This window comes from Dysidea avara, chromosome 5, assembly GCF_963678975.1.
Source record: "Dysidea avara chromosome 5, odDysAvar1.4, whole genome shotgun sequence".
NCBI lineage: Eukaryota > Metazoa > Porifera > Demospongiae > Dictyoceratida > Dysideidae > Dysidea > Dysidea avara.
Window position 1 is genome coordinate 14,784,010 of NC_089276.1, and position 16,882 is coordinate 14,800,891.

The 16,882-nt window shown below is 39.3% G+C and overlaps 1 protein-coding gene and 1 long non-coding RNA gene across 2 annotated transcripts; one reads left to right on the plus strand and one right to left on the minus strand.

Annotated features, from left to right (window-relative positions):
• Positions 1 to 223: 223 nt before the first annotated feature.
• On the minus strand, positions 224 to 3,550 carry LOC136256581 (uncharacterized). Its single transcript, XR_010701554.1, has 3 exons — positions 835 to 3,550; positions 708 to 748; positions 224 to 656 (listed from the first exon to the last, which is right to left on the minus strand). It is a non-coding gene; the product is annotated as an uncharacterized lncRNA (long non-coding RNA).
• An 11,483-nt stretch (positions 3,551 to 15,033) lies between these two features.
• On the plus strand, positions 15,034 to 16,284 carry LOC136255035 (4-galactosyl-N-acetylglucosaminide 3-alpha-L-fucosyltransferase 9-like). Its single transcript, XM_066047755.1, has one exon. The coding sequence runs from the start codon at positions 15,034 to 15,036 to the stop codon at positions 16,282 to 16,284; it is 1,251 nt and encodes a 416-aa protein (XP_065903827.1).
• The last annotated feature ends 598 nt before the right edge of the window (positions 16,285 to 16,882 follow it).

A 16,882-nucleotide genomic window follows, 5' to 3' on the forward strand; every position in this document is an offset into this window, starting at 1 on the left:
TCGCCATTGAGATGATCACCTATAGGCTTATTGCAATAGGTGAGCAAAAAGAAAAGGTGATGTGCAAGGTGGTTTGTGATGAAAATGTAAAGCTCCTGTGGGAAATCGCTACTGATATTTTTGATGAAAATTAAAGATGTCACTTTTACGAGAAGTCGCTCAAGAGTGGTTTACTATCAGGGTTCTCTGTTGCAAGCCAGCTTCTGGAGCAGTGCAAATTAGCTACTAAAAAGAACATCAAAGGTACAAAAGGAACAAGAAAAGAATTACATTAGTACAATCATTATGTTAGTAAATAAACATTGTCACATTGTTATAAATTTAATTTCTTTTCAAGTCAGAATAACAGTAATTAATTAAAATTAAGTCGTTTGCATTTATGCTTGGATAAGGGTCTGGACAATGGGGATAATGAGCTCATGCTTTTTCTTTTCTTGGCAATGTTGCTACTCCCACCACAGGCTAATGACTTTTGAACGATTAGCACCTGGGAATTCTCCAAGCACTGCTTCACAGATGGGTTGTCATCGCGGCAACCCCTGGATCTCTGCTGGCCAAATAAGATTTCCAATAGGTCCCAATAAAGCGCTCCGTCAACATGTACTCTATTCCATTTTGATCCAATAGAAACTTGATTACTTCTCTCAGTAAATGAACTAAACAATAGCAGCTTTTTAGCATCACCTTTAAAATGCAGTAACACTTACCACAAATCTTTATTCCTTCCACAGTCTGGTCTGGTAATTATCTATACAAAAACATGTGACTGTATACTATTAATTACTAAACAAGAGCATTAATATCACAATCATTGATGTCTACGCCACAACTTACAGGAACAGTGGGTGTCAGCTCTTAATTGATAGCACCTAATGAAACACCCAGCACTGGTTCACCACTACCTCCTAGTGGCTCCCTGCTATCATATGGTGGCTCCCTGCTATCATATGGTGGCTCCCTGCTATCATCTGGTGGCTCCCTGTTATCTTCACGTGGCTCAGCCCTGCATGTTATCATGTGATGGCTCCCTGCTACTATCCGGTGGCTTCCTGCTTTCATCTTCCAATCTGGCTGCCGGATCCAAATTCATTATTCAAGCTGGTCTTTTTTCTGCTCCACAAGTTGTTTTTATATCTACAATCTATACGAGCATTGCTTCTGGGGCCTTTACCATGCTTCCTCTGTGTTCTGGGCATCAAGGGTACATCAAGTGATACGCAGGGAGAGTGAGGGCTATAGCTACAGTGATAAATACAACAATTCAATACACTGATTTCATGATACTGTGGTAAAATACACTTGCGGTGTTTTATAACATAGTATAATGTACAAAGATTAAATCATGTGAGTTTTAAAGCTCTGGGTTATACAGGCACCAAATGAATGTGGTGACAAAATTGATTGCATGGAATAAACGCATGCAGCAAACAACACCGAATCCATTCAAAACAGGGATAATAACACACGTTACAGAGTAACAAAGCAAGATTTAGCAACGACATTACAGCTCAACCAATACGTTAGCGAGCAATGCGTTGACAAATATGACTGACCACAATATCAACATAATAAACCCACTTACGATAAGTGGCTTCAACCAGAGAACAATCCACTAAACCACCTAAACAAACTACTTGCAGCACTTGTAAGCGTTTATCAGCTGGCTAGGCCACAAACCATATGGCTTCGTTTTTTTACGCGCGAAACTAGGATAGGACTTTGAATCTCAATAGAAACTCATGCGCGCACGTGATTAGTTTCATATCCAGGTGGGTATATTATCTATGATTACACCAACCATTACAGGGTCCATATCCTAGTACTGACTTTCTTTTCATGGTGTGTATGTTTCTGCGTATTTAGAGTTTGATTGTGAATCAGCTAAAGGTGGAAGCGAAAGGAGAGCTCGGAAACTTGGACCGAAAAACACTGCACTCACAAGTTCGGATCACTACGACGATACGCGTGCACATTCACATACCTTCGATCTTCTACAATAAAACTTTATAACCGATTCTGACAATTGCTTTTGCAACAAAGCTGATTGGTAAATCGAAGAAGTTTCAAGAATGCATTGCGCGGAATTACGTAGTATAATACGTCACCACACACGTTTCTATTAAATTCGCAACCTCTTTACTATATTAAATAAATCCAGTGGTGGATCTAGAGGGGTTTCTGGGGTTTCGATAGAAACCCCATTGGCTTTAGAGCAGGTCATTCATGTGAGGCTCAGCTCATATCTGTTGTTGAAGACGTACAATTGGCCATGGACAATACTTCCCAAGTAGATATGATTTTCATTGACTTTAGGAAAGCATTTGATACAGTTCCGCATTGTAGACTCTTAAACAAGCTTTCTCACTATGGGATTCAAGGTACAACTTATGACTGGATAAAGATTTGGCTGACTCAGCGAACACAGCATGTTGTTGTGAATGGACATGATTCAAATTTTGTGCAAGTTCAGTCAGGTGTTCCCCAAGGAACTGTTCTTGGCCCATTGATGTTTTTGCTCTACATTAATGACATCAAGTGTGGCATCTCATCCCATTTGAAACTTTTTGCAGATGATTGCATATTATATCGAACTATCAATAGTCAGCAAGATCAATTATTATTACAACATGACCTCAACATTATATTAAAGTGGACTGAAACTTGGTTAATGGAATTAAACATTTCAAAGTGTGTGGTACTTACCTGTAGTAGACTAACATCCTCAACTATACTATCAGAAATTACTTTTTGCAGCGAGTTACCCAACACCCTTATTTAGGAATTCTCTTAGACTCAAAAAAGTCATTTACACCTCATATCAATCAAGTTATCTCTAAAGCAACAAGGATGCTAAACTTTGTTAAACGTAACCTTTATAGATGTTCTGCAGAAACTAAATGTTTAGCCTACACCAGTATAGTGAGACCACTGTTGGAGTATGGATCGGCAGTATGGGACCCCTACTTGCAGAAGGAGATACAAAGTATAGAAATGGTACAACGACGTGCTGCTCGTTGGGTCAAGTCAGACTATCGATATAACAGTAGTGTTACATCTATGTTAGCAGATCTACAATGGCCATCACTTCAACACCGACGATATGTGTAAAAGTCTTCTACAACATTGTTTACTCCTCATCAGTCTTAACAGTCCCAAATTATTTCACTAACACCACATATTCCACCCGCCACCACCACCCCTTCCATTTTGAGATTCCGTTTGCTAGAACAGATCATTATAAATTCAGCTATTACCCCAAATCTATCCGCGATTGGAACAATTTACCAACTGACACAATAGAATCCCAATCTCTACAAGTATTTTTAGATAAATTATAACTGACTCTTATCTATGTGATTTGTAATGTTTTTCCTTACCTGAACATATCAGTTTGTAACTGTGTTTTCAGTAATCATAATCATAAACCCCCTTTTAAATTTAGCTCAGTGGCAGTTTAAATATATAAATATTGTTGCACTGACAATTTGTCATAGCAAACAACTATATACCATTGTATTTCAGTAGCATGCATGCAGTTGCACTTAACTGACACCATTTATAGCTATTAAACCCATGGCAATACTTCACTTTTCATCTCTCACTGCATTAAAAACGATCGAGATACTCTAATAGAGCAGTCAAGTAACTACTCTAATAGAGCAATCAATACTACAGCTTGTAGTCACCATCTTTTCCCTATAGTTAGCTATATAACATTTATTTAAAGCATTGGATTTATTGCAATTGGTAACTAAAAATAGCCTAAAATCCAATCTCAGAACTTCCAAAGTCTCAAAATTTTCCGGAGAAATTCCTTATTCAGCTACACCAGCTTTCAGAAACCCCCTTTTAAAAATCCTAGATCCGCCACTGAAATCGAATCAACTTGTGCAACACTTCGTTTTGCTCCACCTCGCATTTATAGCGTTCCTGCTAGCTGTAATACTAAACTCGTCGCTTTGTTCGCTTTTGCCTTCGAGACGTACTACCCATTGTAGAAGTATTATTTAAATAAGTCGCCGTAACTAACTGTGTTTCTTAGCGCACAAGACAACCGCTTTTTCGTTCACTTACCTTTCAAACCGAGTTGTTGAGTTACGCGCTAAGAATCGGTTTCCATTCATTATTATATGGAGGGCGTGCGCTTTACCTGAGACACTTTAGCCGCTTGACCGCCACCTTAAACACTAATAATAAGACCCTAACAGACAGCCATCAAAAATCCAATGCTTTTAATGATTATTTTACATCAATTTTAACTCAAGAAGTCTTGTCGTCGCTGCCTAAAATGAATGACTCACCCTTTCCTGAAATACCCCATATATCAGTTTCAGTAAATGGAGTTGCCAACCTTTTACACAATCTAAATCCCCATAAAGCCACTGGACCAGATGGAATCCCCGCATATTTCTTAAAGGAGCTATCACATGAGATTGCACCATTCCTAACTTTGATTTTTCAATCTTCTTTACAGCAGGGTGTACTACCTGCAGAATGGAAATCCGCAAACATCGTTCCAATATTTAAGAAAGGTGACCGCACTAAAACATGTAACTACCGACCAGTTTCTTTAACATCTATCTGTAGCAAAATTTTAGAACATGTTGTGTATACCTGTATCTTTTCTCACCTTAAAGAACATAACATCCTAAGAGAAGAACAACATGGTTTTCAAGTTGGAAAGTCATGTGAAACTCAACTAATCATGACTATAGATGATTTTGTTAACTGTTTAAATGATAACCGCCAGATTGATTGTATTTTCCTTGATTTTTCCAAAGCTTTCGACAGGGTACCACATAATAGACTCTGCAACAAACTGTCTTACTACGGAATTAGAGGCCCACTTTTGCTATGGATAAAACATTATCTTTCTAACAGACAACAAAAAGTAATCATAGATGAACTAGCAGCTACCCTTCAAATGTGACATCAGGTGTACCCCAAGGAACTGTACTAGCCCCCCTTCTTTTTCTATGTTTTGTAAATGATATACCCCTAATGTTACTTCAAAGATTAGACTATATGATGACATTTTACTGTACCGAAGAATAATCTCTCATGAAGACTGTACCCTAGCTCTTGCAAAATGAAATAAACAATCTCATAAAATGGTCCATAGATTGGCAGCTTCGTTTTAACTTTGACAAATGTGAATTTTTACGGATAACAAATAAACTCTTCCCTATAGTCACCACCTACAATATGGAATCAAAGATTATAAAACAAGTATCGTCGGTAAAATATTTAGGGATAACTATAAATGAAAAATTGCAGTGGGCAGAGCATATTTCAAATATTACTAAAAAGGCAAGCAATACATTGGGATTTTTACACAGAAATTTAAAATACTGCCCTCCTCATATCAAAAGCTCATGTTATAAATCTTTAGTAGTACCGGTTATCGAATATGGATGCAGTGTGGGATCCGCACACTCATAAAGACATCGACAAGATTGAAAAAGTTCAAAGACATGCAGCTAGATTTGTTAAAATTGACTATTCATGGTATACAAGTGTAACTGGTCTTATAAATGATTTAGAATGGCAGAGTTTACAATCAAGAAGATCCACCCTAAAAGTGACGATGATGTACAAAATAATTCACAATTTAGTATCTATTCCCAGCCATTACCTCGTCCAAAGTAACTCTAACACGCGACATCACAATGTCACCTATCAACTACCATACTCCAGAATAAACAGCCATCTGTACTCATTTTTCCATCAACAATTCGACTTTGGAACAGCTTAGATCATGAATTAGTTAAGGTTACGGGTTACCCAGTAAATAATTTTGTAGGCGCTTTGCTTATAGTTCTGTTTTAACCGTTTTGCACGGAAGAACACACTAAAATAACATGGCATATCAACGTACAAGAAATACGAAAAGCGGCGATACACTCAACAAGAGATACACTCAACAAGAGCACTAAACAGCGAAACTGTTTTGAGTTGCCTATTCATCAAAAACCAGGTTTCATGGGAAGCCACACTATGATATTTAGCATTAATCAAGACACACGGTAGTGTGTCGTGCGGCCCAAGAAGCCGGCGCGTAACACCCGTGAGTATATTGACAGGAAGAAAGAAAACGCAATTTTCGCACCTCCGTAGCTCTGTGCTGCCTTGATGAAACAAGACGAATTTTGCTGTGGACACTCCCTCCACCTTCAGCACTCCACATTCCAAATTTGAGCGAAATCGCTTCAAGCGTTTCCGAGATATGCGACTTCAAAAATTGGCTTAGTTTCTTCGTTTTTTTTTTCTTCTTATTTTTCTCGCACACTTACAAAAACTGCTATAAAACGCGAACGCCATATCCGATAGTCTTGAAATTTGGCACACAGAAGTGGGGTATAAAGGCGCATCTCTGTACCAACTTTGGCTGGAATACGATAAACAGGCAAAGAGTTATGAGCGATTAATCACGAAAAATAACACCAATATGTTGTCACGCCTACAGGGTAAACCGCGTATGGGAAGAAGCTGAAAATCGGTGGGTGAATAGGTTAACTATTGAACCTCAAACCTTTTGTGGTTTGAAAGAAATCGAGCTAAAAACCAGGAAGATACAACGAAAAAACCAACAGTGTGTAACAATTACGCAATCGAGATTAGCTAATAAAAAACGACTGCTTGCCACGTCTACCAGGTAAACCGCTTGGGGTAATGCTTTGAAAATCGCTGTACAGATGGAGTTATCATCTTAGAAAGGCTCTTCAATGGTGTAGAAGAATCAGACTTAAAGCCACAGAGTTATAACACGAAATCCAACTTGGTGTAGCAAGTGCGAGATCGAGATACTCTAATAGAGCAGTCATCCTAATAGAGCAGTCACCCGAAGAGAATTCAAGAGATCAGTTAGAAACAAGTAACCTGTATAGAGATCAGCTACAAACAAGTCACCCTGTAGAGAGATCAGCTAGAAGAAATTACCTTGTAGGGAATTCATGCAACTATAGAAAGAGATAATTCAGCTAGAAGAAATCACCTAGTAGAGTTCAGCTACAAAGAAACCACAATGTAGAGAGTTCAGCTACAAACAAATCGCCCTGTAGAGAGATCAGCTAGAAGAAGTTCCCTTGTAGAGAGTTCAGCTAGAAGAAGTTACCTTGTTGATAGTTCAGCTACAAACAAATCACCCTGTAGAGAGATCAGCTAGAAGAAGTTACCTTGTAGAGAGTTCAGCTACAAAGAAACCATCATGTGGAGAGTTCAGCTGCAAACAAATCACCTGTAGAGAGTTCAGCTACAAACAAATCTCCCTGTAGAGAGATCAGCTAGGAGAAGTTTCCTTGTAGAGAGTTCAGTTACAAAGAAACCATCGTGTAGAGAATTTGTTTACAAACTAGTGACCTTGTAGAGACATCAGCTAGAAGAAGTTACCTTGTAAAGAGTTCAGCTACAAAGAAACCATTCTGTAAAGAGCTCAGCTGCAAAAAAAATCACCTTTACAGAATTCCACTACAAACAAATCACTCTATAGAAAGATCAGCTAGAAGAAGTTACCTCGTAGAGAGTTCAGTTGCAAAGAAACCACCATGTAGAGAATTTATTTACAAACTATTGACCCTGTAGAGACATCAGCTAGAAGAACAGGGGCGTAGGCAGGATTTCCAAAAGGGGGGTTCTGCCCTAAGTATAGAATCTCCACAGCGGGGGTCTGGGGCCGTGTACATGTGTAAACATGTGTATTCTTATAAATTCATTCGCAATAGCGAGTAGAGGTACTTGAATTCCTCTGCCTGAAGACCTGTAGCTACCCATTACAGTGGATTTGTGTAAGTTAATTTAGTTCTAGTTAACCAGTATCACGATTTAAAAAACTTAACTCTGAAAAGGGGGTTCGTCCGAACCCTTTGAACCCCCCTTGGCTACGCCCCTGAAGAAGTTACCTTGTAAAGAGTTCAGCTACATAGAAACCATTCTGTAAAGAGCTCAGCTGCAAACAAATCACCTGTACAGAATTCAGCTACAAACAAATCACCCTGTAGAGAAATCAGCTAGAAGAAGTTACCTTGTTGATAGTTCAGCTACAAACAAATCACCCTGTAGAGAGATCAGCTAGAAGAAGTTACCTTGTAGAGAGTTCAGCTACAAAGAAACCATCATGTGGAGAGTTCAGCTGCAAACAAATCACCTTTTAGAGAGTTCAGCTACAAACCAATCTCCCTGTAGAGAGATCAGCTAGAAGAAGTTACCTAGTAGAGAGTTCAGTTACAAAGAAACTACCATGTAGAAAGTTCAGCTACAAACTAGTGACCTTGTGGAGACATCAGCTAGAAGAAGCTACCTTGTAGAGAGTTCAGCTACAAAGAAACCATTCTGTAAAGAGCTCAGCTGCAAACAAATCACCTGTACAGAATTCAGCTAAAAACAAATCACCCTGCAGAAAGATCAGCTAGAAGAAGTTACCTTGTTGATAGTTCAGCTACAAACAAATCACCCTGTAGAGAGATCAGCTAGAAGAAGTTACCTTGTAGAGAGTTCAGCTACAAAGAAACCATCATGTGGAGAGTTCAGCTGCAAACAAATCACCTTTTAGAGAGTTCAGCTACAAACCAATCTCCCTCTAGAGAGATCAGCTAGAAGAAGTTACCTAGTAGAGAGTTCAGTTACAAAGAAACTACCATGTAGAAAGTTCAGCTACAAACTAGTGACCTTGTGGAGACATCAGCTAGAAGAAGCTACCTTGTAGAGAGTTCAGCTACAAAGAAACCATTCTGTAAAGAGCTCAGCTGCAAACAAATCACCTGTACAGAATTCAGCTAAAAACAAATCACCCTGCAGAAAGATCAGCTAGAAGAAGTCACCTTGTAGAGAGTTCAGCTACAAAGAAACCACCTTGTAGGGAGTTCAGCTAGAAGAAGTTACCTTGTAGAGAGTTCAGCTACAAAGAAACCATTATGAAGAGAGTTCAGCTGCAAACAAATCTCCCTGTAGAAAGTTTAGTTAGAAGAAGTTATCTTGTAGAGAGTTCAGCTACAAAGAAACCATTCTGTAAAGAGCTCAGCTGCAAACAAATCACCTGTACAGAATTCAGCTACAAACAAATCACCCTGTAGAAAGATCAGCTAGAAGAAGTCACCTTGTAGAGAGTTCAGCTACAAAAAAACCACCATGTAGGGAGTTCAACTACCTTGTAGAGAGTTCAGCTACAAAGAAACCATCATGAAGAGAGTTCAGCTGCAAACAAATCTCCCTGTAGAGAGTTCAGTCAGAAGAAGTTACCTTGTAGAGAGTTCAGCTACAAAGAAACCATTCTGTAAAGAGCTCAGCTGCAAACAAATCACCTGTATAGAATTCAGCTACAAACAAATCACCCTGTAGAGAGATCAGCTAGAAGAAATTACCTTGTAGAGAGTTCAGCTACAGTAAAAAGAAACCACCATGTAGAGAGTTCAGCTGCAAAGAAATCACCCTGTAGAAAATTCTGCCACAAACAAATTGCCCTGTAGAAAGATCAGTTAGAAGAAGTTATCTTGTAGAGAGTTCAGCTACAAAGAAACCATCATCTAGATAGTTCAGCTGCAAACAAATCACCTGTAGAGAGTTCAGCTACAAACAAATCTCCCTGTAGAGAGATCAGTTAGAAGAAGTTACCTTGTAGAGAGTTCAGCTACAAAGAAACCATTCTGTAAAGAGCTCAGCAGCAAAAAAATCACCTGTACAGAATCCAGCTACAAATAAATCACCCAGTAGAGAGAACAGCTAGAAGAAGTTACCTTGTTGATAGTTCAGCTACAAACAAATCACCCTGTAGAGAGATCAGCTAGAAGAAGTTACCTTGAAGAGTGTTCAGTTACACAGAAACCACCATGGACAGTTCTGTAATAAACATATGTATTATGTATATAATTTGTACGTTTACTGATTAAATCAGAAATATTTAAGGTACATCTGCTTCATCTTTTCTTCTTCCTGTGGTAAAGAAAAAAAGATAGGTTAAAAAAGTCCCAAAGCAGGCCATAGGCCGGCTTTGGGGTATACAAATACAAAAAGAAGTGAAATCTAATCCAAAACAGCCAAGCTGTAAAAAAAGTGTGCTGCCCTCAAAAAGGCTATGGTGAAAAAAGATGTGAAATCCAAGGTGGCGGCCAAGAAATGGCTGTGATGGTAGGTTAATGGTAAAAATTTTAATAACGATAATTCAGGTGAATTTTGTGCCAATTGACCAAGCGGCACCAAAATTCACCTGAATTGTTGTTATTAAAATTTTTACCATTAACCTACCATCACAGCCATTTCTTGGCCGCCACCTTGGATTTCACATCTTTTTTCACCATAGCCTTTTTGAGGGCCGTACACTTTTTTTACAGCTTGGCTGTTTTGGATTAGATAATCTATTACTTAGTGATTTCTAGGTCCTCACGAACGAATTGAGTTGTTATCCGATTGTAACAGCACTGTAGTGCACTCGCGGTATTTCCGTAGCAGAACTAATCGACATTATCCTTGAAAGACTGATACGATAATTAACCAGTCTCTAGTCAGTTTTCCCACAAAGTCTCCACGACATGACCTAGATAATATAACCACCCATTGACACTGCCATAACAAATTAGTACTAATTAGCTGACAGCTGCTATTTTTGATGAATAATAACCACATTAAGCAGTAGCGCTAAATGCTGGTTCAACCATATTGCGGGGACTTAATTTTACGCTTGACTACCTTCCGCAGTAAATTATTAACACGCACTTTGTTTGATTCCTCCGCTATTATAGGGTCCGCAACGCAAAAAATCGACATCCTCCAATCAACTACCTAACTATTGTCCTGTGTTAGGCTAAGTGTAACTTAAATAACACCAGCGTGGCAGCCAAGTTTGTCACTTTCTTCTGGTAGAAAACGATACAAATATCTTAAAATCACGTGATTTTTCGTTGCAGCAGTTCGTAGGGTTCTTCGTATGTCACGATATTCACTCTCAACATTGTTCAAGTAGTCTATCATTAACTCAAAGTATTGGTGGTTTGATTTTATTGGTCTGTTTCTGGTGGCAGCACGATCTGTGCAGCTTTTTGGCGACAGACAAAATGTTTCTTCCTCTGGAACACAAGACAAGCAGAGCAGCAACTGCGCCGTGGGTCAGCAATGACCAGTACTAGGTAAAGTACCTGCATGCGGAATATGGTTATAATTGAAGCTTGTTAGCCATCTGGCTGAGCCATCTATATGCTGAAATTCGGCCAAAATGAAGCGATTTTTACAAATAAATACCAGAATGGTTGATACATCAATGAGACAGTCTCCAACAGCAAGGATACGAAGCTTATAAACACCTAACAATACGGCTATCTCGCCCAGTAAACGCATAGAGCAATCCAAGCATGAAATATGCACTCACGTGATCGTTATTCAAATCTCGGAAAATAGAACCATAATCTATTCCAATGACCTTAAAATCACTTGGAATCAAGTGACAATCAGTTTGTGTGCATTAGGTTCAGCATCTCGATTAGCCCAGCAGTCTGAGACTCTCCCTATGATGCCATCACAGCATAAAACACACCTGCGTTGGCCCAGACCACGCCTGAGTGAGCATTTAACACAAATATTTACAAAAGGAGCACACTGCATGGTTTCTATTCAGAAATGAAAGCGATTTCATAGGTATTTCAGCGATTTGAATTTCGATCACGTGAGTGCCTATTTCATGCATTAGATTGCTCTATGCGTTTACTGGGCGAGATAGCCGTATTGTTAGGTGTTTATAAGCTTCGTATCCTTGTTGTTGGAGACTGTCTCATTGATGTATCAACCATTGTGGTATTTATTTGTAAAAATCGCTTCATTTTGGCCGAATTTCAGCATATAGATGGTTCAGCCAGATGGCTAACAAGCTTCAATTGTAACCATACTCCGCATGCAGGTACTTTACCTAGTACTGGTCATTGCTGACCCACGGCGCAGTTACTGCTCTGCTTGTCCTGTGCTCCAGAGGAAGAAACATTTTGTCTGTCGTCAAAAAGCTGCACAGATCGTGCTGCCACCAGAAACTGACCAATAAAATAAAATCACCAATACTTTGAGTTGATGATAGACTACTTGAACAATGTTGAGAGTGAATATTGTGGCACACGAAGAACCCTACGAACTGCTGCAACGAAAAATCTCGTGATTTTAAGACATTTGTATCGTTTTCTACCAGAAGAAAGTGACAAACTTGGCTGCCACGCTGGTGTTATTTAAGTTACACTTAGCCTAACACATGACAATAGTTAGTTAGTTGATTGGAGGATATCGATTTTTCGCGTTGCGGACCCTAGCTATTATCACGTGGCTATACAATGCTTTAAAGTTAACAATCTTCTCACTAACACCTGCTTGAGTTTTCGTGCCAATATTGCACCATCCATTATCACGCATCGAAAAATAATAACCTATTATTATTATTATTTTAGGCAAAATATTTAAAAAAAATTTTTTTTACAAATTAATGACATAAGATAAAACAGTACATAATAAACAAATTATCTTACATATGGACCTCAGCGACCTGCACAGCAATCGGTGCCTCAGCAATGGGACAGCACAAACTGGACCTGGCACCGCGAATGCACATAATTGCAGACCTCAACAAAGAGAAGCTCAATTTACATCTCAGCCATCCCATCACTATTCCATAGGAAAGACTGTGTTTTGCACTCAAAAGGTTGGCCAATCTCTTATAAAACTGAGTAGCAGCATCACCCATTCCACCAGTAGTAGTAAAAATTAAGGGAGTAAATGAGGCATTCTCTACTTCATGAACCCGTTGTTGGTATTCACGTCTCTTTTCCTTGTCATGACGTCGGTATGCAGAGTGTAGGGGTTGATTTGAGGGTGTACTAGGGTTAAAAATTCGGACATCAAAGTATGACCTCTCAAATCGTCCTCCCCAAAAACCATTAGCTGCAATGTCAAGCCTTACGTTATCATCACGATTAGCTGTTTTGTATTGAAGGGTCTCACCAGAAAGAGGCTGAAGGTGGGGTTCAGTGACAACATTGTTACAGACCTCGGAAAGTAAATTGGCAGTTAGATCATGCACTTCATTATGTCTCAGAGAAGGAAACCCGCCCTTTGGGAAAGACAGAGCATGTTCTATGGTAAAAGAGTGACCACAGGCACAGGAAGTAGGGCAGGCAGATGGTAGCCAATGATAGCGAAGCGCAATTGCATCACGAAAAGCAGTTTTATGAAGCACAAAATTATGCGACTTCAATGGAAGACAAGAGAGCCAATTCGATGCACCCTTCTCCTGAGCCAACATGACTGAGGAACGCATGCTAGGAGGAAGTTCATGGAACAAGTGATTGGCAGATTGAAGTTGCTCTTGATGGCTCCTAGAGTGATACTTGGATCGCAAGTGAACCTGTGCATCAAGATAGTCACCTAGTTGATATACCTGAGAGATAATCAAGCAAACGAGACCAGCATTTACTTCTACAGAGCAGGAACGCTGCTGTGACACAACAATCGAAGGATCAAACACACCAAGGCCTCCTAGCCGCACAGGCAAGGCAAATAGCTTTCTCTCAACATCACCAGGGACAGTTCGACCCAATAGACTAGGAAGGAAAACAGATTTAACAAAATGACCTATTATTAAGCGCCTAACCCGTAACCTTAATAAATCTTCCTTACAACAGTTTAAGATTACACTACATAATCATGCACTGTAATTGTATTTTAAGTCATCGCACACCACACTTTTGTGTTTTTGCACTCACCATGCACTGCATCATTGTAATTTGTGTTGTGTACTCACACTCTTTAGAGTTTTTGCACACTATTTAATAATAATAATAATTCACCACAGTACCCGCCATATCATGACGTGCGTGGGCGAGCAGATGGCATGGGGCGTTCTATTGCGATATCAGAAAGTAGACCAGCTACGAGGTTGTACTTCTAGTATGCTATTACCCATCTATTGGTGATTACCATGCACACAGCCACGAATTGGCTGCTGCTGTACCGAGTCTGGTGGAAAGAACGAAAACGTGATATTTTGTATTGTAGTATTGGCTTCTTACCACACGTATTTTAAGCGCCTCGTCTGTAATTTCTTCGTGAATACGTTCTATAGAGCAGTTTCAAAACCATGGTAACCAAAAATTACGCAATGGACACACCCAAATCGCCATGTTTTTGTACCTGACTGTTTCATGTTGCAAGTTGAATTCCTCGCTAAATTCATGCTAAGACTTATTAATACGTAAGTAAAAGAGATGCCATTGATAGAATAAAGCATGTAGGTGAGTTATTACGCATTAAAAGATCCGTACTGCCTCCCAACAGGGTAGTTTCGTAGGAAGGAGAAATGCGTAAAGATGGATTTGGCCAAATTTCGACCTATTCACCGCCCAAAGGTGGCTAGGGGAAACCTGCAGTATAGGTCTTTATCCAGCACCACAGCATCGTACAGCCACATCGAGCTATCCCCGAGTTAGCCAGAATCGCTCATGTGCTGGGATTCCCACTTCGTGTGAAAAATCAGACAGCAAAATAAGACCGCTAAAGTTTAACTGATGGTTGATTTCGACAATAAAACTTAACTCTAGGAAAATTCACCACTAAGAGTCTTCTTTTGCTGGCGTTTTATCACAGTTTGGTAGTACGCCATTACCGGTCTCGTACCTTTCAGGAGCTCGGGTTAATCCTGGGATAGCTGGATGTGGCTGTACGCTGCTGTGGTGCTGGGTAAAGACCTATACTGTAAGTTTCCCCTAGTTTTAACCACCTTTGTGCGGTGAATAGGTCGTAATTTGGCCAAATCCATTTTACGCATTTCTCTTTCCTTCGAAACTGCCCTGTTGGGAGGCAGTACGTATCTTTTAATGCCTAATAACTCACCTGCACATTTTATTCTATCACTGGCATCTATTTTACTCACGAATTAATAAGTCTTGGCATGGATTTAGCTAAGAATTCAACTTGCAACATCAAGCAATCTGGTACAAAAACATGGCGATTTGGGTGTGGTCCATTGCACAATTTTTGGTTACCATGGTTTTGAAACTGCTCTTTATTACTTTCAGCATGGCCACCTGTAGTTCACGATTGTCTTTATTGCTCACCACTGTTATGGTGTTGATGGTGATCTGGTACGTTTTAGGGCAAAACGACGAGAATCAGAGACTGTCGCGGTCTGATTATTACGCCGGCAGACAATTTTTGAACGCTGAACCGTCACGAGTGAGAAGAACTGATCGGACCAGGACGTCTGAAGGTGAAAAGAATAAAACGAGTGCGGTAGCGGATAGTGGTATTCTTGGCAAGTCCAATGAAAAGTTTATTCTTGGCATGTCTAATGAAACGTTATGTACTGGTAGAAGTAGGCGTGGAGCTAATCCTTTGTGTACAAACCATAGCAGTCTCATTGTGTTTTCAAGAATGAGTCCCACTGTAGTGTGGCAGCTATATCTTCACAAAGAAGAGGCAGAGAAATGTGTACTCCCAAATAATGTCATCTGTTTTCTTACTGATGACTATTTATATTACCAAACAGCAGATGTTCTGCTGGCCCGGGACTGCAGTGATTTGTGCAATCGACCTGCATATCCAAATCAGTTAATTGTCCGATACAATCGTGGACCTCCTCGTATGCATGGTAAACAATGTAGACTGCCATCTCCAGATTTTATGAGAGTCAGTTACACACTGTCTAGTACCATTCCTTATCCATACATGTGCTATCCAGAAACTCGACAGCCTTTAATAGATGCATTAAAGCTTGGTCTACCTTCTGGAAGGCATGGTATTGCAGTGTTTGTCAGCGATCCTACACGATGGAGGAAAAAGTACTTAAAGGAGTTAATGAAATATATACACATTGATTCATATGGTGATATTCTACATAACACTTATATGCCTTCATCAAGGGGGAAAGGTTCAGATGACTTTATATCAGTTAAACTGAATACGATCAAAGAAAAGGGCTACAAGTATTTAATTGCATTTGAAAACTCAATATTTCCTGAGTATGTTTCTGAGAAAATCTGGCATGCTTACTTGTCACAAACTAATCCTATTTATCATGGCACTTCAGATGTGTATGATCAGGTACCTGGAGCTAATACTTTTATTGATGCTACAAAGTTTGATGGACCCCGGCAGCTAGCAGAATATATTAAAAAAATAGAGCAGGATGATTCATTATATAAATCATTTTTCAAATTTGACATTAACCAAACTTTGAGGTTTCAAAAAAATTGTCCAGAAGAATCATTGGGATGTGCCATGTGTAAACATTTATATCAAATAAAACAGGAACAATGTAATTTTATTTGAATCATTTTGTTTTTGTACTGATCAAATTTTGCAGTTTATTGCATTGCATTGACTATTAATAGATGCATCATGTACCACATCAACCATGGCCATAGACCTTAAAGATGATGCCAAATGTACCCAGCTGCTTACACACTCAACCTTTATGTGAGCTAGGACAAGACCATAGGGTACATAGAGCCTAACAGTATACTTTAAGCCAAAACATTTCTACAAATAACACTACAGCCCTCTCTATAGGAGCAAAGACTTTATTAACACATATAAACAGTTCTTTGTCAACAATAGGGATGTAAACGATTAAAAGTGGACTTGTCATAATGAGTGTGAATATAGGGTGTGCTAGTAGTATAGTAGTACTTTATAGTTGTATAGGGATCGTGGAGGATTGGCCTTTCTTGTACATTTCTTTCATAATAGTTGGCAGTATTGGTTAGGCATATAAATGTCAAGAGCATAGCCAGAAACTTTTAGAAGATGAGGCAAATTTAACTATTCTGTTAGAGTTGAACTTACAGTAGGTGACTGCTCCATTAGAGCATCTCAATCTTTTGTAGTAATGAATTCTCTCAGTTTCCTCCTGAGGAAATTGCCTCAT

Coding starts and splice junctions, on each gene's coding strand:
- LOC136255035 (XM_066047755.1), top strand. CDS start 15,034: ATGGCCACCTGTAGTTCACGATTGTCTTTATTGCTCACCACTGTTATG.